This window comes from Bubalus bubalis, chromosome 1, assembly GCF_019923935.1.
Source record: "Bubalus bubalis isolate 160015118507 breed Murrah chromosome 1, NDDB_SH_1, whole genome shotgun sequence".
Classification (NCBI taxonomy): domain Eukaryota; kingdom Metazoa; phylum Chordata; class Mammalia; order Artiodactyla; family Bovidae; genus Bubalus; species Bubalus bubalis.
The window spans coordinates 87,612,236-87,639,812 of record NC_059157.1 but is presented as its reverse complement, the minus strand read 5'-3'; the positions used below and the strand labels follow the sequence as shown (position 1 = coordinate 87,639,812).

The 27,577-nt window shown below is 41.7% G+C and overlaps 1 protein-coding gene across 1 annotated transcript in view; it reads left to right on the top strand.

The window, feature by feature from the left end:
* Positions 1 to 27,577, top strand: part of GABRR3 (gamma-aminobutyric acid type A receptor subunit rho3) — a 52,081-nt gene that overhangs the window by 14,171 nt on the left and 10,333 nt on the right. The window contains exons 3-8 of the mRNA XM_025282459.3: positions 3,656 to 3,723; positions 5,792 to 6,015; positions 9,950 to 10,032; positions 11,076 to 11,216; positions 15,770 to 15,922; positions 25,856 to 26,052. Of these exons, the coding sequence (XP_025138244.3) occupies positions 3,656 to 3,723; positions 5,792 to 6,015; positions 9,950 to 10,032; positions 11,076 to 11,216; positions 15,770 to 15,922; positions 25,856 to 26,052 (866 nt within the window). The remainder of the gene's footprint in view (positions 1 to 3,655; positions 3,724 to 5,791; positions 6,016 to 9,949; positions 10,033 to 11,075; positions 11,217 to 15,769; positions 15,923 to 25,855; positions 26,053 to 27,577) is intronic.

Sequence of the window (27,577 nt, the reverse complement as noted above, 5' to 3'; positions counted from 1 at the left end):
GAATAAATGGGAGAGAGGAAAGAAGAAATCTAAGACGCATTTAGGAACCCATTCCTAATGGACAAGCCATGTTATTACCGCCCTGTCAGTCCAGCTTCCAGACAACCCTGAGGGCCCAGTGCTTGTCCAGCGGTGGCACGAATGTCCTTGTATGGTGGTGTTAGAAGACTGCCCTGGCTTGCAGAGATACTCATCAGTAACTGGGTCCTACTCAGAAGTCATAAACATCCTGAATCCAAGTTGTGCTCACACTTTGTCATAAAATAAACACTGTATGAGAAGCACTGGATCATTCTTTAGTGAAGAATGGACTGATTGTTTCAATATTTGAATGTAAGACTGGGAATTGTGGTCTGTAGTCTGAGGAATAGATTCACATTTTTGCTGAATTCAGTTCAGTTCAGTTGCTCAGTCGTGTCCGACTCTTTACAACCCCATGGACTGCAGCACACCAGGCTTCCCTGTCCATCACCAACTCCCAGAGCTTGCTCAAACTCATATCCATCAAGTAGGTGATACCATCCAACTATGTCATCCTCTGTAAATCTGCTGAATTACAGTAACAATAACATATATTCTATGCTATTTATTGAGTATCTACTAAGTTTATCAACTGTATTATTTCTAGTCTTTATATAAGTCTCCTTGGTGAGACTACTAATGGATCTGATAGTTGAGGACCCTAAGCTTAGAGATTTTACTGACCCTTGTTCTCATGTGAGTCATGGAGCTGGATTCCAGCTCTGGTTGGGACTCTAATGCCAAAATTTTCTCCAGGATGTTCTGTTCCCTCTCCAAGGCCTCTCCCATCTCTTCAGTCCTTTGGAGTATTGGAGTTAGTGGGGGGAATTACTCATTCTGAAAGGCCAAACAGGGCCAGGGATGAGATCTTTGCATGAAATGTATATTTTGATAGCTCTACCTGTTAAAGAGGGCTTCCCCAGTGACTCAGTGGTAAGGAATTCATCTGCAATGCAGGAGATGTGGGTTCGATCCCTGGGTTGGGAAGATCCCCTGAAGGAAGACATGGCAACCCACTCCAGTATTCTTGCCTGCAGAATTCCATGGACAGACGAGCCTGGAGGGCTACAGTCCACAAGGGTGCAAAGAGTTGGACACGACTGAAGTGACTACTCACAGACACGCCAATTAAAGAAAAAAGGCAAAGCAAAATAAAAGCATCAGAGCTAAACCTGATAAAGGAATAATACTGAGCTGTTCCCAAGTTAATGCTTAATCATAATTATCACTAAACAATATTTTAATAGGATTGTCATTATTAATACTATTGGAAGTGATTGGTCCAATATGGCAGGAAGTAGTTAGCAGTTCAGATGCAAGTAAGGTATTCCTACAGCCTGAAGCAGAAATATATTCTAGTGAGAGGCCCAGTGCCTGGCTAGTTGAAATCCTTGTAAGTTAGGAATGATATCGAGGGTTTAGATTCATAAAAGAGGGAATCAGTGTAGATAAAATGAAGTAATGTCAGCCATGAAGAAAAACTAAAGAGCCTCTTGATGAAAGTCAAAGAGGAGAGTGAAAAAGTTGGCTTCAAGATCAACATTCAGAAAACTAAAATCATGGCATCCGGTCCCATCACTTCATGGTTAATAGATGGGGAAACAGTGGAAACAGTGGCTGACTTTATTTTTCTAGGCTCCAAAATCACTGCAGATGGTGATTGCAGCCATGAAATTAAAAGATGCTTACCCCTTGGAAGGAAAGTTATGACCAACCTAAACAGCTTATTAAAAAGCAAAGACATTACTTTGCCAACAAAGGTCCATCTAGTCAAGGCTATGGTTTTTCCAGTGGTCATGTATGGATGTGAGAGTTGGACTATAAAGAAAGCTGAGTGCTGAAGAATTGATGCTTTTGAACTATGGTGTTGGAGAAGACTCTTGAGAGTCCCTTGGACAGCAAGGAGATCCAACCAGTCCATCCTAAAGGAGATCAGTCCTGGGTGTTCATTGGAAGGACTGATGTTGAAGCTGAAACTCCAATACTTTGGCCACTTGATGCGAAGAGCTGACTCATCTGAAAAGACTCTGATGCTGGGAGAGATTGAGGGCAGGAGGAGAAGGGGACAACAGAGGATGAGATGGTTGGATGGCATCACTGACTCAATGGACATGGCTTTGGGTAGACTCTGGAATTGGTGATGGACAGGGAGGCCTGGTGTGCTGCGGCTCATTGGGTTGCAGAGTCGGACATTACTGAGTGACTGAACTGAACTGAACTGAATGTCAGCCAATTAATGGGGGGGGAATAGGCATAGATGGTGCATAGGGACTGGTGAGGCATGTCTTGTTTTATAATGTATTATATTTGGGTTTCCCTGGTGGCTCAGATGGTAAGAGAATCCATCTGCAGTGCAGGAGACCCCAGTTCAATCCCTCGGTTGGGAAGATCCCCTGGAGAAGGGAATGACTACCCACTCCAGTATTCTTGTCTGGATAATCCCATGGACAGAGGAGCCTGGCAGGCTACAGTCCCATGGGTTCCCAAAGAGTCAAACATGACTGAGTGACTAAGCGTACACACACACACAGTACATTTAAAATACAATAATTAGGTGCTTTATTAAATTATATGCACATATATGTCACATGTAGCATATCCAGACAACAAGGAATGAAGTCTTTCTGGCCTGTCCCTTCTAAATACCAGCAACTTGTCTGAAATAACCACTTAGGATCCATCTAGGCAAGATTTATTTTTCCCCAACAATAGTTGAAAGCATTTTTTAATTAAGGGCTATAAAGTTTGAGAATTGGTCACCGTGGAAAGAAAACATATGAAGAGTCTATGTATAAATATACAAATTATTTGAACATATATATATATACATCAGGGCTTTCTAGGTTGTGCTAGTGGTAAAGAACCCACTTCCAATGCAGGAGACACAGGAGACATGGGTTTGATCCCTTGGTCAGGAAAATCTGCTGGAGGAGGAAATGGCAATCCACTCCAGTATTCTTGCCTGGAAAATCCTATGGACAGAGGAGCCTGGCAGGCTACAGTCCATGGGGTTGCAGAGTCAGACATGACCGAGCACAGGTGCACATGTGCATCACATTTCATACACAGTACTAAATAATGAAGTTAGTAGCATCAGCATCCCCTCACACAGGAACAGATGAAACCCTCTGTAGAGTGTAACAAGGGATTGTCTTGGTCTCAGTTTGTTCTCTGGGCACATGAGCCTGATTCTGTGAGACCCAACTGCACACAAATCTAGAACTTGCCTGTCTGGAGTTGCTCCCATTCTGACTTTCAGAATACTCTCAGCATTCACATTTCTAAGGATGTCTGCTTCGCCCCAAATGCAAGCTGTGGTTTCTGTTTATCTGGGAAGGGGCCTTTCTGAATGTGCAGCATCCTGGGGAGCACCGTTGTCAGTGTGGCCCTCTAGCCTCTCCACGTGGAAGAGACTGATTTTTAGGCAAGAGAGGAAAGGCTCCCACATTTGCCAAAATCATGAACTTCATGCTAGTCTGCTCCCTGAATATGTAATACTATATCAATAGATAAGTGAGAAATTTACCATCAAAACTTGAAAAGTAATTCATTTGCTACATTGATCTCTCTCCACTTTAAATGTTTTCAAAAATAATCCTGATTCCTCATTATATTCTCATTCTTCTTTCTGAAGGGTCTCCAGTGCCAGTGGGAATAGATGTCCAGGTTGAAAGTATTGACAGCATTTCAGAGGTTGACATGGTAAGTTTCTCCGTGAGATGCTTTTTCTGAACGGATAGATTCTCGGTAGTGTCAAAATCACTGACGTTTTAATAAATCATCTTAATTATGCATATTATTCCTGCTTTGCTTAATAAAGTTGAAGTTACTTTATTCTTTTCTAACTATTATCTCTGCCCCAGATTATAATTCTCATTCCTTTCTTTCTCGTCTCCTTTTCTTCTATTGGCTTTACAGTGTCCTGACGGACAGGATATACTTAGCTATGTGACTTGAACCTTGGTACTCAGTATCAGCAAAAAACTGGTCTGCATTCTCCATGCCCAATTTGAAAAAATGATCAAGTGATCCCAAGTGTTGGCTTCTTTTGCTTCTCATTTATCATTTTCCAACCCTCCCTTATTTCACCCTGAAATCACTTTCAATCTCTTTAGTTTTGTCCTGCTCTCCTCCCAGGGGGCGGTTCAGCCTGCTTCCCATGAGAGTGCCAAGTAGTGGTGATGCTGATGTATCACTGACACGTGCCAGTGTCTGCCATTTGACTTCATAGGCTCAGTGTTTGCCTGGCGCCCTTCAGATCAGACTGGGCATCTAAACACAAATATATGCTTATTAAAGCAATCCATGCAGTAACCCACAGGATTCCCTGTGGAGTGGTGTTATGGTAATGAATGAACCATTGTATTTATTCACTCTTACCCTAATTCAAAATTACACGTGGCTGGTGCTCCTAGATTAACCCAGAGCAATAATACAATGTACCTCTATTCTGATCCTAAGAAAAACAAATGAGCTCATCATTACTTGATGACTTGTTTGTGGTTTGCTGAGATTTGTCCTTCGCTTGTGTAGTAAATGTTGAAGTTCTATTATATGTGTTATTTCAAGAAGAATTTGAGTGTTGTTGACAAATAAATGAGAATAAGAAGTAAGCAGTTGGGAAATGTGAAACACATTGTCATTGCCTACATCCTATAACTTAGGTGAAGATAGGAGAATTTCTATTCAAACAAACAAAATACTCGTACCTGAGAGCCAAACAAAACTCAAATAATTGATTAAGCAAAGTTTTTTCTGCTAAAATAATGTTAATCTAGCTTTTCCCCCTCATCCTTGCCTCCTTACAACTGGAATGCATATAAACAATTTAAAATCCTGAGTCATACTGGATCAGAATCTCTGAGAACTAGCTTCTGGGGGATGCGCCGTATTAACAAATGCACAAGTGATTTTTGGCACACTACAATTCCAGCACCACCATTTCCTGGTATTTGTTCTGTGTCTCAAGCTGAAGATCACCATCTCTTTCTCAGGACCTCTGTCAACATTGCTGTTGTTTAGTGGCTCAGTTGTGTCTGACTCTTTTGCAACCCTAGCATCTGTAGCCCACCAGGCTCCTCTGTCCATGGGATTCTCCAGGCATGAATACTGGAATGGGGTACCATTCCCTTCTCCAGGGTATCTTATCGATCCAGGGATTGACCCACATCTCCTGCACTACAGGAGGATTCTTTACCACTGAGCCACCAGGGAAGCCCTTCTGATAACATGCTTTCCATTAAAATGCTTAAAAACTCCTATAAATGTTGTGTTCAGGTTCTTATAAGACTATAGTTTATTCAACTTGGGGAGGACTGCTTTACAAAAACAATAGAAATATTGGGTATAAAATCAATCATAAAAGTTAATATTTATTTACAGTGAGAGAAAAAGCAAACTAAACTACCAGAAAAATCAAAATAAAATACCAGACCATGAAGTTTTAGGTCCATCTCTCCTGAGATCATCTTAGGTGATTTACCAGAGTGCTCAGGTAGAAATGCATCCCACTTATAACCTGTTTCCCCTCAGCAACGTGAATACTTGATGGTTTTCAGAAACTCTGAGCATTCACCAGAGTCCAGGTGAGGAGAAGCTCTGTGACGGAAGCTCAGTAGCCTCATTCTGAATCTACCTGAAGATATAATATAAGCCATTCAGGCACAGGTCGTTAACACCTACGGAAACCAGTGGAGATGGATAGTACTGACTGGTCATCCTGAATCGTATTTCTGCTGGCCTTGACTTGTCTCTTTTTCTCCCTGCTTAGGACTTTACAATGACTTTTTATCTCAGGCACTACTGGAAAGATGAAAGGCTCGCCTTTCCCAGCAAGACCAACAAAAGTATGACTTTTGATCATAGATTAATCAAAAAGATTTGGGTGCCTGATATCTTCTTTGTCCATTCTAAGAGATCCTTCATCCACGACACAACTGTGGAGAACACCATGCTGCGCGTCCACCCGGATGGAAACGTCCTCTTCAGTGTCAGGTGAGGAGGGCTGCCCCCTGCCTTGGGCTGCCTGGCACCGCAGCATCTGCACCAGCACTAGGGGGCTCACTGCAGGCTGAACTCCCGATATTGCTGCGTTTGGTAATGCTGGAGCTTCAGACACAAGCAGAAGACGCGACTTTTTTTTCCTGATTCTAACTCCCAGGTTTTGTTTCTTTAATGACTTTTAATAATTAGCATTTTGTTTATTCAAGATTTATTTCTTTATTTATTGGCTGTGGTGGGTCTTTGTTAACGCATGCGGGCTTTCTCTAGTTGTGGAGAGCAGGACTACTTTTCACCATGGTAGGCAAGCTTCTCATTGCGGCAGCTTCTCTTGTTCCTGAGCACAGGCTCTAGGCATGTGGGCTTCAGAAGCTGCAGCGCTTGGGCTCAATAGTTGTGGCACACAGGCTTAGTTGCTCCAAGACATGTGGACACTTCCTGCACCAGGGATCGAGCTAGTATCCCTTGCATTGCAAGGTGGATTCTTAACCACTGGACCACCAGGGAAGCCCCTAACTTCTTTTTTAAGAAGTTTAAAAAACTTCTTTTTTTAAAGAATGATTTCCTAATCTAACTGTAGCCACTCTGGGCATATTATTGGAGAATGATAGGAAATAAGGCTGGACAAAATGGAGCTAAATTATGGATAGCCTTAAGAGTCTAACCTACAGTTTTTTATAGATACCCAAACTGCTTTTCCTCCTCACCAATGCCACCCCACTCTGCACCCCACCAAGCAGTCTTGGAATCTTGGATTAACTAAATAATTTTGTTAAGTGTGTCCTTCACTCTTCACATGAAGATATAGTCATCATGCATGTTACCCCTAATTTCTTCATTTAAAAATTGCTGAAAAACAAAATTTTAATTTAAAATATTTGATCTGTGCTAATGGACCTATCCAAATGGTAAATAGGAGTTCTGAATTCTGTTGGATATCAAAAAATTTAATAAAATATTTGTTCAGACACTATGCTATAATATCCCTCCATCTTTACTATAACATTTTTTTTTTTTTTTAGCCTAATGAGTCCAGTGCTTACTGACTGACCTACCATAGAATCTTAAAAATGTTTGGTAAATCCAAGAAATTCATGTTTTCAAATGTCTTAGAAATCCCAGAAAGATTCAATAGTAAACTGAAAAAGAAGTTAGCTCTCCAGAGGATATCCATGTCCTAATCTCTGGAACCCAGGAAGGTTACTTTATTGGGGGGTAGGGGAAAACTACGCAGACATGATTAAATAAAGGGTCTTGAGACAAGGAAATTATTCTGGGTTATCTGGGTTGGACTAAATGCAATCATCAGTGTCCTTGTAAGAGAAAGGCAGAGGGAGGATTTGACACACGTGGAAGAGTAGGAAGTAGTGTGATGGTGAAGACAGAGACTGGAGTGACGCAACCACCAGCCCAGAAATGCTGGCGACTTCTGGGAGCTGTAAGAAGCAAAAGATGAATCTCACCCTAGAGCTTCGGGAGGAGGCAGGGTCTTTCTGACACCTTGGTTTCAGTCCAGTGATACTCATTTCAAACTTCAGGCCTCCAGAACTGTGAGAGAATACATTTCTGTTGTTTTAAACTGCCAAGTTTATGGTAATTGTTTACAATGAAAATATGTTCTTTTTATTCATTAAAAACACCTTGCTCGCTCTAGTACAGAGATTCTGTTACTGGACATTTTATAAAAAGCTATCAGTGTTTTTTAAAAAATGAAATGAGAGGAAAGTACCACTTTCCATAAGAACTTTTACATCAGAGGTAACCTAGGACTCTAACAAGTACTGGAATCAAGCCTTAGGAGGGATCAGCAGCTGAACAGCAGCATCTGGCCAAGAAATCATGTGTTTTAAATTAATTTTTTTGATGAGGGGATATCCACTGGAGAAGTAGCTCAGTGAATTGTCCTTACCCTGCACATTCCAAAGAAAGATTTGGCTCTTGCCTGGCTCCTGGGAAATAACCTACAAGCCCTTGGAATATCCTGCCTGATAAGTGTGTCTTTGTTTACCCAAAGACCCTGAGCCACATGGTATCAGCTTGACCTCTGGAGAGGCTAAAGACCAAGATCAGCCATGGCTGACCAACCCTCAATTAATGCTTTGAACCCCTAGGCTCACGTAGTTTCCCTGGTTAACAATACTCCATGCATGTGGTCATATGTCACTGCTAGGAGAAGTAAGCTCTGTCCATATAGCCCTGTCCACTAGAACAGGACAACTGGAAACTTGCTCCTGGTTTTTCCTGGAATCTGCCCTGTGCATCTTAATTTCATTGTTGATTTTAACTGGTATCCTTTCATTGCAATAAATGATTAGCTGTTAGTATAACAGTTTTGATGAGTTCTATAAGTCCTTCTAATGAAACATTGATGCTGAGGTTGGTCTAGAGATCTCGGAACACAAGAGGACTCAGAATTGTTGTCTGCACAGCTATTTCAGCTGACAGCAGAGCCAGTCCAAGCCCAGAGCCAGGTCACCTGGTTTCAGGCTTGGTTCTGACACCATCTACTGACAAAGAGTCTCTCCTTGACCAAATTCTACTCAGTGTCCTCTGAACTGTCTTCTCACATTGGCCCCGATTTTGAGCTTCTGTTTCTGTCTCTGCATAGTCAGTTTATCCAGAGTCCCCCATCCTCAATATCTGATCACCCCCATATCTGATAAGATTCCTCATCCACCTCTCCAGCCCCCAGCTGACATCTGACCACCCTGGCCCTCCTTCAGCAAGAATTCTGTTAGGTCCATTTAGCCAGGTTCCCCCGACCCCTTATGTTTCCTCTTAGTAATTTTCTATCCACTGACTTGCACACCCCCCATCCTGGCCTCCTTATTCCTTTGCTTATAGCAAAGTTGTTATGTTTGGAGTTGATCCCAATCTCTCTTCCCAATTACAAAAAAAAAAATTATAGTAGCTGTCCTAAATAGAGTCTACCTTACCATTTTTTAAACAAGTGTCATGAATAATTTTTTCCTTAACACTGTCTACCTAATCTCCTTGGCTGTTAATTTATTTATGTATACTCTGAAGGAAGGAGACTGAAAGACTTCAGAAGTCCTTTTTTAAAGTACCAGGAAGATGCCAAAATGAGTATGTTTTGTGTCGCAAGGTTATCCAGACCCCTCCCTGGCTTGGCATTTTCCTGCATGACTATTGACAGTAGAATTCAAAGCACAGCAGATAAAATGGTTTTCCCCCTCTGATTAACCAAGGGGTGCCATGGGTAGGAGCAGCTGTTGCCTTTGTTTTTTGCAGACCTGCTCAGGGGCCCTTTATGAACCTCTGATCTGCTTTTGTGGGTACCACAGTTCAGCAGCCTCTGCCTGCAGCCAGGAAAAGCTAGGAGGACATAAAATGTGAAGAACAGCCCTCATCAGTATGTAAGCCCTTTGACTTAATAGCACCTGAATTATGCATTGTGCACATAGATTTCTAACTGAAAATGCTTCCGGCTTTCCACTCACTCCTGCAAAGATAATTTCCTCAGGTAAACTTGCTTTGTGAAGGAAACCTTTACTCATAGGTTTTTATTACCACCATTCCAGCTCCTTATTACTGGAAACTATTTAAGTTTGAATCTTCCAAAAAGCAGAAAATATTTAAGTCTATTTAAAGTCTTCTCACTTTGAAGTGTGTTTTTCTGAAGACATCCGAGCCAGAAAGTATAGAGGAAGCTGACCAGGAAATGGTGAGATCAGAAGCAATTCTTACAGCAGGAATTCACTCATTAACTTTGGGTCTTAAGCAATCACCCACCTTCCTGGGTTTGCTTCCTTATGGGTTACTTGGATAGAAGATGATAACACCTGTTTGGCATTATTCTTGAAAGGTGCACAAAACAGGCAGAGTGTCAGATAGCTTTAAGCTACATTACTTATTTGACCGTGTGGTGAAATGACCTGCAGTTTTCTTTTTCTTATTCTTCCTATAGGATAACTGTTTCAGCAATGTGCTTTATGGATTTCAGCAGGTTTCCTCTTGACACTCAAAACTGTTCCCTTGAGCTGGAAAGCTGTAAGTGTAACCTCCCGATGCAGTGAGTACCTGTGGTCTGAACACACCATCACATACTTGCAGTAAATATCTTAACAAGCATGTGAACATTTTGATATAAGTTAAATATGTTTATCCAAAAAAGCTTATCGGTTGGTTGGTTGCTTGGTCTTTTTGGTAAGAATGATGATGGCAAATTGTCTTGCAGATGAGAAGATAAAAGAGTCAAGAAAAAAATGCTTTGGTAACTACATATTCTGCAGTTTCCACAATGATTTTAAAGGAATAGCTCCTTAAAAACGTGTATTCTTGCTAACGTTATTAACATAGAATGGCAAATTTAGAAAACTCTGCCGTTTATGTTCTTATATGAATCCCAACCTTCCATTAGGTATATCTTGTTTCCCCAGAAAAACCCAGCTCTAGATTTAGATCACCCAGTCAAAGCCCTGTCAAAGGGCATCTGAGCCAGAGCCCTGTCAATTACTTAGATCCACACCCCCTCCCCAGCTATTTTTGACATGACTTATTAAACGCTGACTGCAATTTTTCATGATGCAGGTAAAGTGCTGGGAATCTCAATGGATGTCTCCTACAGAGACAATTCTCCCCAAACCCATTGGAAACTCTCTGTCACACTATTTGATCTTATGAGAGAATTTTCTACAAGCCCAGCTCATTTTGCAATTTCATCCAAGACAGTCACAAAACCAGTTTGAGGCCTAAAGCCTTGGCATCAGGCCTGTGAGTGAGAGGTGGTGCTGTGACATCACAGGGCACACAGACAGGGGAACCGCTGTTTGGAGAGTTTTTAAAGCATCATGTGGGCATGAGAAAACCCAACCATACTCTGGCAGTAATCAGGGTCTAATTTGGGGAGGGGTTTTTTGTTTGTTTGTTTTTTTATGATATGGGTATTATCAGTCTTTTGGCAAACATATATTTCAGAACCATGACATTGGACCAGACCCTGGGGATACAGAACTTTATAAAGCACCATCATGGACCTCATGGAACTTACAGGAGTTCATTCTAATTGCAGGGATGTTATTTTCTTGTCTTAGATGCCTACAATGAGGAGGATCTAATGCTGTACTGGAAACATGGAAACAAGTCCCTAAACACTGATGAGCATATTTCCCTGTCTCAGTTTTTCATTGAGGAGTTCAGTGCATCCAGTGGATTTGCTTTCTATAGCAGCACAGGTGCAGTATTTTGTGTGGACAAGTCATGAGCATTTATTAAGCATCTGCTGTCTGAAAAGCACATGTGGCTAGTCCTGAGTCCAAACAAGCCTCCCATTTGACCAATAATATCATCCTTCTTTTCCCAGCAGCTGTCTCTATCTTTGCAATACAGGTCTTCTTCAGCTGACGATGGGGTACCTTCCAGTAAACCCATCATAAGCTGAAGTACGTTTAACATGCCTAACCTCTTGAACATCATAAAGTAGCGTAGCCAAACTTAAACAGGCTCAGAACACTTAGATTAGTCTATGGTTGGCAAATCATCTAATGCAAATCCTATTTTAAAGTAAAGTGTTGACTATCTCCTGTAATGCAATTGAACACTGTACTGAAACTGAAAAAACAAAGGTTGTCTGGGTACAGAATGACTGTAAGTATATCACTTGTTTGCCCTCAAGATCATGGGGCTGACCAAGAGCTGGCTTGCTGCCACTGCCCAGCATCGTGCAAGAATATATGGCTAGCATGGGAAAAGATCAGAATTCAAAACTGGAAGTACAGTTTCTACTGAATATTCATCACTTTTGTACCATCATAAAGTCAAAATAAGTCAAAGCATCCTAGGTCAGAGACCATGTGTACACATTTCTGTCTTTATCATGTAAACACCTTTAACTAGATGTCTAGCTTCCCCTAGGCCCCTGCAGTCTACTCTTCATACAGCAGACAGAGTGTTCTTTTGAAAACATGAAGAGCACAATTCTTTCCTGTTAAAACCCTGCGGTGCTTTTCCACCAAACTTACAGCAGAACTTAAGCTTCTCATCATGGCCCACAGGCCCTACATGATCACTCTCTGCCTCAGGCTCTGACCTCACCAATCGCTCGCTGCCCGGCCTCCCCACTTCTTGCTTGTCTTCAAACACACCCACCTCATTCCACCTGCAGGAGTTCTGCTTTCACCTTTCTTTGCCTGGTACACACCTGATTTTTCCCTGATTTTTTCATGACCAGCTTCCCCATTTTTCTCAGAACTTTATTTAAATATCATCTCCTCAAAGGGTGCTTTCCTAGCCATCCTATGTACAATAAACCTCCCTCCTCGCCATTCCCCATGCGTATTTGTCTTCACAGCACTAACCACTTCCTGAAATACATCTCTGTTTGACTGCTTTCTTGTCTGAGTGCCTGGCTAGAAAGAGTGTAGGGATCTATCTGTCTGCCTTGTTCGCTGTCTCTCACCCAGCACCTCAAACATGCCTGGGGCGTGATAGATGCTCAATAAATAGCAACCGAATGACTTGATCAGTAAAGTGATTCTTGCACTTTATATGCCTATGAGAAGTAAGTACAGATATTGGGGAATTTTTAAATTTTATTTCAATACTTCTTTATTTTTTTGTTGTTACACAGACATACTTTATAATGAGAAAGATTAAAATGGGCTCCTGTGTGTGTGTGTGCTCAGTCACTAAGTCATATGTGACTCTATTGTGACCCCGTGGACTGTAGCCCGCCAGGCTCCTGTGTCCATAGGACTTTTCAGGCAAAATACTGGAGAGGGATACCATTTTCTTCTCCAGGGGATTTTTCCAACTCAGGATCGAACCCAAGTCTCCTGTATCTCCTACATTGTAGGCAGATTCTTTACCACCAGCACCACCTGGGAGCCCAAAATGGTCCCCTAATATTACTTTTTTTTAAAAGAGAAGAATAAAGCATTTTGAAAGTTGTATTCAAATATCAAGTTATTAATGATATCTGAGTTCATTCAAGCATTTCTTAGGTTTCGAAAAGATCAGCATTTAGAATTTATTTTAGTTCACAAGTAGGTAATTGTTCTTCCTCACATTATCCATGAATTACCAAACAAGGTCACCTGAGAGCCAAATTCAAGTGTTTTTCTCAAATTAAACATATTAGTTTCATAAAAATATTTTATATTTTGTCTTCATGCCTATCACTAAAACAACCACCATAACCGCCACTCCTAAATCAGCTATACAGAAAAAAAATTACAATTCTGGCTCAGTTACAAGAGTCAGAAGTATAGTTACAATAATGAAACTTGGCAACCCACTCCAGTGTTCTTGGGGAATCCCAGGGACGGAGGAGCCTGGTGGGCTGCCGTCTATGGGGTCGCACAGAGTCGGACACAACTGAAGTGACTTAGCAGCAGCAGCAGCAGCATCTTTAGCCTTTCAACACAGAATGAAGCCTTAGCATCAACAGGCCATTGAAGGTGACAGTCTTTGGATATAAAAATCTTCTTGGACATTGTCTTGGACTAAGTGCCCAGTCACTGCCCGCCTCTTCCATTTCCCTGCTGCCAGTTCTCCAGCCCTTCTCTCTCTTTCATAAACTTCCTTTCTTTCTACCATGTGGCAACCAGATGGAGGTGGGTGGACACTTCCACCCAAAATTTGGTTCAGATGTCAAAACTGGCGATGGCATACAGATGCTGAAAGGGTATACAGGGATTTATTACTACAGAAGGAGGTTTTCTAGAGACAGCAGGGCAGGCTTCAAAGCATATCTGAAAATGTCTTGAGAGAACAGGAAGGGGCCTCTGACTTGGGTTCTGTGGTGCTTAGAAAGTGGGACTCAAGTGAGGGCTCCTTGCAAGGGGCCATGTTTCCATGGTTTGATCTTCCCATCAGTAAAAAGAGAACATCTGGCTTTCTTCCTAGCTTGCCCAGGTGTGGAGCAGAAGGAAAAGTGGAGCTAGAGAGCTATCAGTAGTCAAATATCAAAAATAGAGTCCTACTCTTTTGCACTCCTGGAATGAGAGCTCCACTCCTTTCCAGAGCAGCACTGTCTTTCCTGGTGGGTAAAGGGAGCTCTTCCCAGCTACAACTTCAACAACAGAACTATCCCTCATCTCCCCTTCCCAGAAAAACTTCAAGACAGAGCAACATGTCTCCTACATGGTTGCCAAAAAAAAAAAAAAAAAAACACATTATTCAGAAAATTATGAGTTAAAAAAATACCTCGTTGCCCAAATACATTTCAGAACTTAAAAGCATATGCGTGTGTGTCTTTATGAAGTACTTTCCAGCTTTTCCTTATCCCTTATAATTTCACAATAATTATATGAAGCTATAACATCAGAGATGCTATTATTCCACTCTATAGCCATAATCAAAACTCTCAACTGCAGACTATAATAAAGTGGGATGTAACAGGGGTAATACAAGACAATGAGTAGCTTAAAAAAAGGCATATTTTGACTTTAGAGTATAATACATCATGTATCTTTTATTACTCTTGGTAATGAAATTGTTTAGTGTTCCTGATGCATATCAACTGATAGTGAGAGAAACTAAAACAAGTAGGAAAAAGAAGGGTAACCAACAGTTAATTAAGAATAGAATACTAGGCATACAGTCTGCAAACTCAGTGAAGATTGACCAGGTATATGTTTGCCTAAATGTTTACCCAGTCTGTCTAGTAAGTTTGCCAACTTGGGTTCAGAAATTACTACTGGGGAAGTAGAAGAGTTCTCCAACCTTGCAACACCTATAACTTAATTTTATTATTTTTAAGCTATAGTATCTATGACCTGAATAATTTGGATCACAGTCAACTGCATTTATAATGGAAAAATTAATCTTACCACTTATTTATAAAAGGTATATTTTCATTATTCATTGCTTACTTTAGAAAAGATTTAATAAGATTGGCATCATTGTAAAATAAAGCAAGATGACATGAAAGAGAAATGTGAGAAAGAAAAATGTAAAATAAGCATAAGTTATCATATAGAATCTAACATGTAGTTACCAGGAAATGGCATCAGAGAAGTCCTATAGATAGTCCAAAAGCATGCTCTAACCTTCTAAACATGGTTCCTTGCAGCCAATGTGAAATGGGAAGCTGAACAAACTATGCATATTGACATGACCGCAACTGGTGCTTTGATCAGTACAAACTAATACCGACATGAATTTATATAATTCCAACAAGAGACAAAGAAACACCATTTGGCTACTTTTCAACAGATTAGAATAGATAAATTAATGGTACCCTCGAAACTTTGAAATAATAAAAATTGTTTATGGACACTCCCTTCCCCCAGCCCCTCTTTGAATCCCTAGCTATCTGGATCCTAACTTGGAATCCAATGACAGAGAAGCTGCTGTGAATCTTTTCCTCCAGATGAAATGTTTCATGTCATTTGTTTTAGCTCATAAGTGGTTTATTGGCTCTTGCATCAGTCATTAGCCATATATTGAAGACTTTTTCACCTGAAGAAACACTGCAAACACAATACATTTTGGAGTAAGGTCTTTAAAGGCCATCCCACAAAATATAATAACCATTCATCCCTGAACAGCAAATATGAAATTTAAAGGAGCATCTTTGAGTCAGATAATTAAACCTACTGCAGTTCAGTTAGTTCAACCAACATTGGAGGCCCAGGTCCTATCCCAGTACTGGGTAAACAGGGTGTGTTAAGTTCCATGTTACCTAAGAGCTTGGAGTCTAAAGAAGCAGGTTATTATCACTAAGTATGGCATTTCCACCAAAAAAAAAGCCTGTTCTGATGAAAACTTTGACTTTTCCTCATAGGTTGGTATAATAGGCTTTTCATCAACTTTGTGCTAAGGAGACATATTTTCTTCTTTGTCCTGCAAACCTATTTCCCAGCTATGTTGATGGTAATGCTTTCCTGGGTTTCATTTTGGATTGACCGAAGAGCTGTCCCCGCAAGAGTTTCCTTGGGTGAGTCTTTCTGTACCTTTGTGAAATGTTAATGTGGGAGAAATGTCAAGGAGGGTGAATGAATTGGTGATATGTGGAGAGGGAAAGAGGGTGATGGGTTAGTAGGGATAGTTATGATGTGCACTCAGGTTACAGTATTTGGCCTGACATCCATAAGGGCAAATTGTAGCTAGACTCTTTCCTCGGAAACCAAGACATTCAGTATGAAGACTGCACCAACTGACCCAAGGTGGAGGGTAGGGAGGAGAGAGGGTGAAGTTATGAAGCAGAAACAGCCTCACTTCACAAATGTCTCTTTTCTGCCTTTCAGGAAAACCTCCCTGTCTCTTGCCCAAGTTCACTTCACTTTGCCTGACAAACCCTTACATTGCAGAAGTTTTCAGTTCAAATGAATTTACACTCTACTATTGGTACCTTAATAAATTACTTCTTGGAGATTCAAATGCTTGAATTTGGAAACATAAGAGCTAGTTTAAAAAAAATTATGGCATAGCCTGTTAATAAATACTGAAATCAGAATCAATTGCAGCAGAATTTTAGGTGTCATGGCACTTCAGAGATTACAAATGGGGAAACATTGCCAGCCTCATTAACAGGTGTGATCGTCACTCTATCTAGAGACATCATATGCCACTGTGAGATCAGATCAGATCAGATCAGTCGCTCAGTCGTGTCCGACTCTTTGCGACCCCATGAATCGAAGCACGCCAGGCCTCCCTTGTCCATCACTAACTTCCGGAGTTCACTGAGACTCACGTCCATCAAGTCAGTGATGCCATCCAGCCATCTCATCCTCTGTCGTCCCCTTCTCCTCCTGCCTCCAATCCCTCCCAGAATCAGAGTCTTTTCCAATGAGTCAACTCTTCACATGAGGTGGCCAAAGTACTGGAGTTTCAGCTTTAGCATCATTCCTTCCAAAGAAATCCCAGGGCTGATCTCCTTCAGAATGGACTGGTTGGATCTCCTTGCAGTCCAAGGGTCTCTCAAGAGTCTTCTCAACACCACAGTCCAAAAGCATCAATTCTTTGGCACTCAGCCTTCTTCACAGTCCAACTCTCACATCCATACATGACCACAGGAAAAACCATAGCCTTGACAAGATGGAACTTTGTTGACAAAGTAATGTCTCTGCTTTTGAATATGCTATCTAGGTTGGTCATAACTTTCCTTCCAAGGAGTAAGCGTCTTTTAATTTCATGGCTGCAGTCACCATCTGTAGTGATTTTGGAGCCCAGAAAAATAAAGTCTGATGCTGTTTCCACTGTTTCCCCATCTATTTCCCATGCCACTGTCACACACACACAGATTTATGGAAACCACTTCAGACCCACTTAGCGATTTTGATTGAGTCCTTACAAAGTAGAGTTGCCAAGCTAAGTCCTTAGACAACATGTTACTTAATGAGAACCCAGGAGTCAATCCCACCTGCCTTCTTGGCTGGTTTGGGGCAGAACTCTCTCATTTGGGCTGATTTTGTTATTTCGCCCATAATGCTCTGTTTAGGGAGAAGATTGTTAGAAGTGGTTCACAGTCATCATAATTATCACACAATTCATTCCAGAAGGAGTGATTTCTAAGTTAATGTTGACAAATTATATGCATACTTCTAAAGATATTTGAAAGACATAAACTGTCATTAATATTAATGATTTGTTTACGTCTTTCCCCTACTAAAAGTTTCAGTTCACAAGCATTTGAGTCTTGAATGTCTTCAAGGGGGAAAATACCATCTGAATGAGTAACTAAATTATTGTGGCTGTTCCTTCATATCAGACCAGCCTGGCCCTGACCTCAGTACGGCAGTGGGGCAGTATAGACCCAAAGAGGAGACTAAAGGCCCATTTCCAGCCCTTGAGACAGAATGAGAAAGGCATTCAGTCTCTAAAGGTTTATGGACATGAGTTTCAATGGGATCCCTGAAGCTGACTGCTTAGCTCTTATATCATGAAAATGACAGCAATAAAAGCTGGCTCTCAAGCAGGCTGGACTGAATGGGCAACACTGAAATTCTGTGCTGCTTGTGTCTACAGAGTTAGGAAATTGCTAGGCAGATTTATATAAAATAATATACAAATCAGAAGTGTCCCTCCTTCATTTTAATAGAACAAACGTTTCTAGAACACTACTATGTTCTCAGGCTTTTGTTTCCTCCCACCCTCAAGTTCTTGGAAAGATACTTTGCCATCTTTTTTTTTTTAATTTATTTGTTTATTGAAGTATAGTTGATTTACAGTGTTGTGTTAGTTTCGGGTATACAGCGAAGTGATTTAGATTCCTTTCCATTATAGGTTATTACAGGATATTAAGTATAGTTCCCTGTGCTATGCAGTAGGTCCTTGTTGTTATCTCTTTTATATATAGTAGTGTGTATCTGTCAGAGAAGGAAATGGCACCCCACTCCAGTACTCTTGCCTGGAAAATCCCATGCATGGAGGAGCCTGGTGGGCTGCAGTCCTTGGGGTCTCTAAGAGTCAGACATGACTGAGCGACCTCACTTTCACTTTTCACTTTCATGCATTGGAGAAGGAAATGGCAACCCACTCCAGTGTTCTTGCCTGGAGAATCCTAGGGACGGGGGAGCCTGGTGGGCTGCCATCTCTGGGGTCACACAGAGTCGGACACGACTGAAGAGACTTAGCAGCAGCAGCAGCAGCAATGTGTATCTGTTACTCCCAAACTCCTAACTTACAGGTGCACCTAGTGGGGAGCAGAGATCCAGCCCAAGCTCCTTGGCACATGGTTTGGAGTGATATCCTCCAGAGGAAGGGACACCTCTCACTAATTTGTACAAAGATGGAGTTTGGGCTTGCAGAAGCCTTGTAATTGCTTATCTCACCTCCTTTTCTTCTTGCCCAAGTTCAATCCTGCCACCAGAGTGATACATCTATGACACAAATGTGATCATCATACTCTCAATCTCAAACGTGATTGTAGTAAATACACTCAATTTGGAATTCAAGGTGTCCCTTAAGGCTTGTCAGATAAAATACAGGACACTGGGTTAAATTTGTATTTTAGTTAAGCACCAAATAATGTTTTAGTATAGGAACATCTGAAATATTGCATGGAACACACTGATACTGAAACATTATTCATTGTTTATCTGAAATTCAAATATAACTGAGTATTCTGTTTTTATTTGCCAAATTTTCAGCCATACCCCTGCCCCCAAATACTTGCCCTAATAGTGAAAATAGCTCAGTTGTGTCTGACTCTTTGCAACCCCATGGACTATAGCCCACCAGGCTCCTCTGTCCATGGAATTATCCAGGCAAGAATACTGGAGTGAGTTGCCATTTCCTTCTCCAGGGGATCTTCCCAACCCAGGGATCAAACCTGGGTCTCCTGCACTGAAGGCAGATTCTTTACTGTCTGAGCCACCAGACTTACCTTAATAAGCTTCAGTCAATTTGAATATTCGGTGTTCTCAAACAGGCCCTCGTGCCTATCTGCTTCTCTCACCTCTGGACATTTGTGCTGACTCCCACTCTATCTAGAATGCCCTCCCTACCTGTCTTTCTCTGGCAAATTTAGCCATTTCTGAACAAGCCAGAAGCCTTTACTGATGGTTTCAGGCAGGTATGGTCTCTCTCATCTTTGAACCACAGAGCACTTTGTATCTATCCTAAGGAACCTGCTTCATCTGTTTCCTGTTCAGCTGTGGGGTGGGTTGGTAGCTCATCTTGTCTTCTCTATTAGAATATGAGTTCTTCAAGGATGGTGACTAGCACAGTGCCCTGCACGTATTTTGTGCTTAATATATTGTTGTTAGACTGCCAGTATTTCGCCCAGCATGTTTTTAATAGCTGTATTTTAGTTACTAACTGAAAACAATGATGATTCATTTCTCATTAAGACTCTTCTGCATTTGGGTTCATTTGCTGACTAAGGATGAATCATTTGCTGGTTAAAACCCTTCCACATCTGTCATGTTTCAGATACAGAACAATAGAGGCAGAACAGCACAGAGTATCAGTTGTGATTAGGCAATTCTATTACTAGAGATAATAGCAATCATAACTCAGAGTATGTATTGGGTTAAAATACTAGTCTATGATTCCATTCAATTTTACGTGGAGAAAAAGTGAAGAACACTTACAAAGTTGTTCAAGGATGTTTTTACTGTCATGAAGGGTTCTCTTCTCCCCTCTCTCATCCTCTTCCTTCCTTGCTTGCCTCTATCATTCCTGTTGGGCCCCTCTGCATTCCTGTTGGGTAATCACTTCATATACAATGTATGAAGTAATGGGGTCATTTATCAGGAAATAGACAGATATTTCCTTGCAGAGGAAGGCAACTAAAACTTTCAGACATGTATTCATTAAGAAAAATGCATAATGGAGGATATGCCATATACCTGGAAAAATAATACTTAGAAGCTATTCATTTTACCATTATAGAAGTAACTAGAACATCTATGCAGTGGACTCTGGCGCCACATCTGTGAGATAATGGTTGGTACTTTCTGTCCGAAGAGCAGTATTGGGATATCCAGCCTACCTTCCTCCCCTTACATCACTTAATATTTTCTTTCTGCCTTGGCCCACAGGGGAAATGTTTTTACTCATTTAAAGATGAATCTAGACATCTTTCCTTTCAAAAGAGCTCCATACTGAGGGAGCTACTGAGGGGTGAACTGACCTAGTAGTTCCAAGTGTCATCTGTAGGCCCTCATGCCCTCACAAAGATCGATGTATGTAAACTGCATAGCTCAGGGCTACAATGGCCAAAGCACTCAACCAAAGCTTCCTTCCGTTCCCTAGTTCCCCTTCTGACTCCTAATCCAGTGGTCTTTGCATTGCCTCCCATTTAATCCACTCAGAAGCTGAGATCATGCTGAAGTTCTTTCATAGCTTTCCTTCTCACTGTCCGCCCATCCCCCAGAGGCACTTGAAGTCTGATCTGAGCTGTCTGTCGGTTACCACCTCTTTAGTCTTCTGCCAGTTCAGGAAACACCATCCTTTCCTGGCATGGGGCCCCACACCCCTGACATTTGCCTCATCATGTATGGCAAAACATAGCCAATGAGAAATAAAAATAGATAACAATCCTCCCCTGACTGAAGGGCTCCTAGGATCTCATATGTGACCTTAAGAATTAATAGAGGGGAGAAACTGCACGGCTCAGGGAAGTTGAGTCTCAGAGTCCAGACTAAATATTGTCTCAATGCTTTCCTATCTATGCATAGCGATTTCAGTAGGTGGGAAGATAATTCTCTAATTCCAACACAGGCCCTTTCTTTGACTAAATGCTCACTTCATATAATTCAAAACTCCTTTATTGCAGTGTTAACTTTAATGGGCTTAGAAGGAATACAATTTGTCAAGATTAATGTATTTCTAAGGGGTCGCTCAAGACATAATAAGTGTGTTTAATGTAGCTGTAATACTCCTCACTCTAAATTCTATTGCTTTAGGAATTTAGACATCAGTTTTCTCATCCTTTACTCCCTTTTCCCCACTCCCCACCTTCCCCATCTGCTTCTTTTAAACAGGAAAATCTAGAATGCTGGTTTAAAAATAAACTTACCATTAGTTAGCTGGACTACTGTTTCTGCTACTGTTAAGTCGCTTCAGTCGTGTCCGACTCTGTGCAACCCCATAGATGGCAGCCCACCAGGCTCCCCCATCCCTGGGATTCTCCAGGCAAGAACACTGGAGTGGGTTGCCATTTCCTTCTCCAATGCATGAAAGTGAAAAGTGAAAGTGAAGTCGCTCAGTCGTGTCCGACTCTTAGCGACCCCATGGACTGCAGCCTACCAGGTTCCTCCGTCCATGGGATTTTCCAGGCAAGAGTACTGGAGTGGGGTGCCATTGCCTTCTCCGTAGTTGGACTAAGCACCCTTCTAAAGAAAATGACTGTTTGTTTATTGCTATCTGGCAAATATAAATGATCCAATCCCCTTTTATTGACTCAACAGTCATCAATGTGAAATACATGACAATAGCATCTATTTGTGTGTTTTTCTAAACCCTTATTTCATCTGCTAAGCCTCATGTTACTGTCACTGAAAAAAAAAAAATCAAGTTCTATCTTCCATATCTTCAAAACCCATTAAGAGGAAACATTTAATAAATTTTGAACAAATGAGGTAAGCGACTAAACAGGAATGTTCATTTAGGATTTTCATAGTTTTACCAGTGAAATCCTGACGGAATAAGACTTCTGGCCTCTTGAAAAGCACAAAATACCTTCATGCTTCCTGACATAATTCCACACTCAGTTTTATAGCACCTTGTCTCAGAGATACTCCATATATACAGACTGGTCTACAATCTTAAAAACAAAAGGAAATTTCCTTTTCAGGTTCAGAATGAGAGGCTACAGGTTTGCATGAAATAAAAGCATGGGTTTCTATATTCAGAGAGAAGGTTTCAATTCTGCTCCTGGCAAAATTCAGGCTAATCAGCCACTTTTCACTCATATTTCTTTTCTGCAATGTGTGGCTAATATTTACCTAGGTTTGTGGTGGGTAACAGAGAAGGCAATGGCACCCCACTCCAGTACTCTTGCCTGGAAAATCCCATGGATGGAGGAGCCTGGTTGGCTGCAGTCCGTGGGGTCGCTAAGAGTCAGACATGACTGAGCGACTTCACTTTCACTTTTCACTTTTATGCATTGGAGAAGGAAATGGCAACCCACTCCAGTGTTCTTGCCTGGAGAATCCCAGGGACGGGGGAGCCTGGTGGGCTTCCGTCTATGGGGTTGCACAGAGTCAGACACAACTGAAGCGACTTAGCAGCAGCAGCAGTGGTGGGTAAACATTCAATAAAGGCAAACAAGTTGTATTTATTAATCTCAGCTTCAGCTATATGTACTGCTGCTGCTAAGTCACTTTAGTCATGTCCAACTCTGTGTGACCCCATAGACGGCAGCCCACCAGGCTCCCCCGTCCCTGGGATTCTCCAGGCAAGAACACTGGAGTCGGTTGCCATTTCCTTCTCCAATGCATGAAAGTGGAAAGTGAAAAATGAAAGTGAAGTTGCTCAGTCGTGTCCAACTCTTAGCGACCCCATGGACTGCAGCCCACCAGGCTCCTCTGTCCATGGGCTTTTCCAGGCAAGAGTACTGGAATCAGGTGCCATCGCCTTCTCTGATACATACACCTTTACCTTAATAAAAATTTCATATCTCCATGTTTATGTAGCAAGGAATGCTAACGGTATCCACCAATATGCACACTGTTGACATGACCATTGTTGGGGAGACCTGAGACTCAATGAGTCAGTGGCCTGCATGTAATGGTAATTGCTGGAGAAGCATTTAGGTTTCTTATTCTGGAGTTCAAATCCATGTGAAGGTGAGATTTCAGGTCCTCCCACAGTGACTGTCAGATTGCCAAATTGCTTTGGTCTACACCATCCACAGGAAAAAACTTAATTTGAAATTGAATAGCTCTGTAGCGCTGTCATTGTCTTTGATATGGGCCTCCCTCAGATGAAAACCTTACAAAATGATAGAATTTGTTGAAAAGGTAGGAATGTGTGGCTGAGAGCTGTCCACCTGCTGTGTCTGTACATTTTAGGAGTAAATCACAGTGTTCTTCCTGCTGTTTGGGACTCTGTCTGCTGACATTAAAATGTCCTCACAACTTATAAAAATCATTAAGGATTCCATTTGCACCTCCCTGGTGGGAAGTTAAGAAAGAAAACCATGCCAGCCAGCATACATTTCGAATATTTACAATACTAGGCTTTCTCTCCAGGCACTACTCTTGCAGCCTCTCTCTGAGAAATCAGTGTAGACACAGAAGAGCTCTCCCTAAAGTTGTCATTTTTATTAAGGAAATCTCAGTCGCTCCTTTCTCCCTTGTCCCCCAGAATCTTGATCTCATTACCTCTGATGCCCATTGCAGGGATTAAAGATGGGAAAGGAAGAGAAAAGGAAATGAAAGGGAAAGCAGTAAGAAGGGAATAGTAGGGAAGAAGTGGGAAAAATAGGAGACAGGGTAATGGGAGGAGTGGGGCAAAAAGTAATTGGTGTTTAGCAGCTGCTTAGTCGGAGAAGGCAATGGCACCCCACTCCAGTACTCTTGCCTGGAAAATCCCATGGACAGAGGAGCCTGGTGGGCTGCAGTCCATGGGCTCGAGAAGAGTCAGACATGACTGAGCCACTTCACTTTCACTTTTTCCTTTCATGCATTGGAGAAGGAAATGGCTTCCCTGGAGAATCCCAGGGACAGGGGAGCCTGGTGGACTGCCGTCTATGGGGTCACACAGTGTCGGACACGACTGAAGCAACTTAGCAGCAGCAGCTGCTTAATAAATACTTGGAACTAAGCCTCCACCACCACACTTCCAATCTGAGTCTCAACTGAGCTGTAGTTTCAGTAACACGGGACAAAGTGATAGCAATGACAATGGCCTGTAAGTATTCTACGTGAAAGAAAAGTACAGGGACAGCAATCTTTAATGCTGCTAAAGAGCACTCCCTGACAAACGAAAGATTTAAGATTGACATGAAGATACTTTCTTAACCATAAAAGTTGTGAAACGATGGGGAATAGTGGTGGAAATGGTTTTAGGATTAATTTCTTTTTCAGAAGAATTTTTTTCTATGGCTGATTCATGTTGATGTTTGGTAGAAACCAACACAATACTGTAAAGCAATTATCCTTCAATTAAAAATTAAAAAAAAATTTACTGGAGTATGGTTGCTTTACAGTGTTGTGTTAGTTTCTGCTATACAGCATAGTGAATCAGTTACACATATATCTCCTCTTCTTTGGCTTTCCTTCCCATTTAGGTCACCACAGAGCACTCAGTAGAGTTCCCTGTGCTATACCGTAGTTTCTTGTTAGTTATCAATTTTATTCATAGTATCAATAGTGTATATATGTCTATCTCAATCTCCCAGTTCATTTTCCCCCTTTCCTCCCTTGATATCCATCTGTTTGTTCTCTATGTCTGTGTCTCTATTTCTGCTTCAGTTCAGTTCAATTCAGTTCAGTCACTCAGTCGTGTCTGACTCTTTGCAACCCTATGGATTGCAGGACACCAGGCTTCGTGTCCATCACCAGCTCCTGGAGCTGTTCAAACTCATGTCCATTGAGTCGGTGATGCCTTCCAACCATCGCATCCTCTGTCGTTCCCTTCTCCTGCCTTCAATCTTTCCCAGCATCAGGATCTTTTCCAATGAGCCAGTTCTTTACATCAGGTGGCCAAAGTATTGGAGCTTCAGCTTCAGCATCAGTCCTTTCAATGAATATTCAGAATATTTAGTGAGGTCAGTTCAGTTCAGTTCAGTTGCTCAGTTGTGTCCAACTCTTTGCGACCCCATGAATTGCAGCACGCCAGGCCTCCTGTCCATCACCAGCTCCCGAAGTTCACTCAAACTCATGTCCATCGAGTCGGTGATGCCATCCAGCCATCTCATCCTCTGTCATCCCCTTCTCCTCCTTACAATAGAATATTACTCAGCCATACAAAGGAGCAGAACTGGGTCATATGCAGAGACATGCATGGACCTAGAGATGGTCATACAGAGTGAAGTAAGTCAGAAAGAGAAAAACAAATATTGTATATTAATGCATATATGCAGGATCTGAAAAAATTGGTATAGACAATCTCAGAGAATTTTAAAAAATGGAATACATTTTTACTTTTCTGGGATGGTTAAAAGAGGCCCAGCTGAGGGTGGGAGCCATGAATCTTTAGGGACACGTCTGACTCTGGAAACTTTAGCTGGAGGGAAGGGGGACATCATGGACAGTGGGGCTGAGGGTAAGAAAAAGACATAGGAAGAAAAACCCAACGGGAGGTTCTGGCTTAGGCTCAAGCTGTACTCGGTTGACTTGCTGAGATTCCCGGCCCTCACACACTTGTGATCAGCAGATAGCGACCTGGAAATGTCCCCCATGGTGTCCTCTGGCTCTGGAACCTAAAGCTGAATGGTGCTGTCACTGAGCTGTTCATCACTGTTCTTGAACGGCAGGAATCACCACGGTGCTGACCATGTCCACGATCCTCTCCGGGGTGAGTGCCTCCATGCCCCAGGTGTCCTACATCAAGGCTGTGGACGTGTACCTGTGGGTCAGCTCCCTCTTTGTCTTCCTGTCAGTCGTTGAGTACGCAGCGGTGAACTACCTCACCACAGTGGAAGAGCGGAAACGATTCAAGAAGACCGGGAAGGTACTGCCTTGCTTTCACTACTGGATCCTTTTTGAAATGTGAAAAAGGCTATCCTCATCCATGCCCTCTCCTGGCAGTATTGCAACCCTTATATGAAGTTTGTGTAACTTGACAAAATGCAAGTTTATGACAAATAATCTTGAACTTTACTCTCTTTGCTGGCTGGTTTCCTTGGCATCGCAAAAGAAAGTTTTGCCAGGAGGTTTTCTGTATGAGGAATTTCTCACAGTGTGCTCTCCTCCACTGACTTTAACCCTGGAAAAGAAGGGGTTGATGTACAAATCATATCCTTTCATGTAGATGAATGATGCTGATGGTGTGTGTGTGTGTGTGTTAGTCACTCAAACCTGTCCAACTCTCTGTGATCCCATGAACTGCCAGGCTCCTCTATCCATGGAATTCTCCTGGCAAGAATGCCGGAATGGGTAGCCTTTCCCTTCTCCAGGAGATCTTTCTGACCCAGCAATTAAACTGGGTCTCCTGCACTGCAGGCAGATTCTTTACCATCTGAGCCACTAGGGAAGCCCAAGGATGATGATAGCTAACGTTTAATGAGTGTTTCTTATCTGTTGGCTTTGTGCTAACCACCCAACATATTATATTTCTTAATTCTCACTGTAACCTGAAGAGGACAGTACTTTATCACCTTCATTTTACAGAGGTGAAGTAGGAGCAGTTGGGGAGTGACTTTACCAAGGTCACACAGCTTTAGAGGAATCAAGATATGCTTCTGGAGCTTTCCAACTCCAAAGGCTGTGCTCTCAACCAGTAAATAATAGATCTCCACCAAGAGCTAGGATTTATTTATTTTTCTTGTCACTCGGGTGAGTGGTAGAGCATACAGGAAGGTTCTTCTCTTCACCATATACAGGGAACAAGGTGCCTTCTGGGTCCTAAGTGTTGTCACATATTTCTTATGACATTGCTTTATCAACCTGGATTGATTGATCTCTACCTGCTCCATTCACAAAGGGTTGGGGCACCAATTGAAGTAAAACATGCTGTTTTACTTCAGAAACCTAGCGGATCCAATTAATATGTGTGTATACATACATACACACACACACAAATTAATTTGATACACATATATATGTATTGCTATTGTTCAGTTGCTAAGTCATACCCAACTCTTTGCAAGCCATGGACTGCAGCACTCCAGAACCTCCCTGTCCTTCACCATCTTCCAGAGTTTGCCCAAGTTCATGTCCATTGAGTCGATGATGCTATACAACCATCTTATCCTCTGCTGTCCTCTTCTCCTTTTTCAATCTTTTCCAGCATCAGGGTGTTTTCCAATGAGTTGGTTCTTTGCATCAGGTGGCCAAAGTATTGTATATGGTCAAAGTGTGTGTGTGTGTGTGTATATATATATTTTCATATGTATGTATATATATAATGCAATAATTTTAACGTGATACATTCACACTGGTTTAAGAAGAAATTCTTACATGAGTATTTATACATACCAAAACATTATTTAATATTTTTTATGCTTCTAGTGAGAGTATTTCATCCTTTTTAAAAA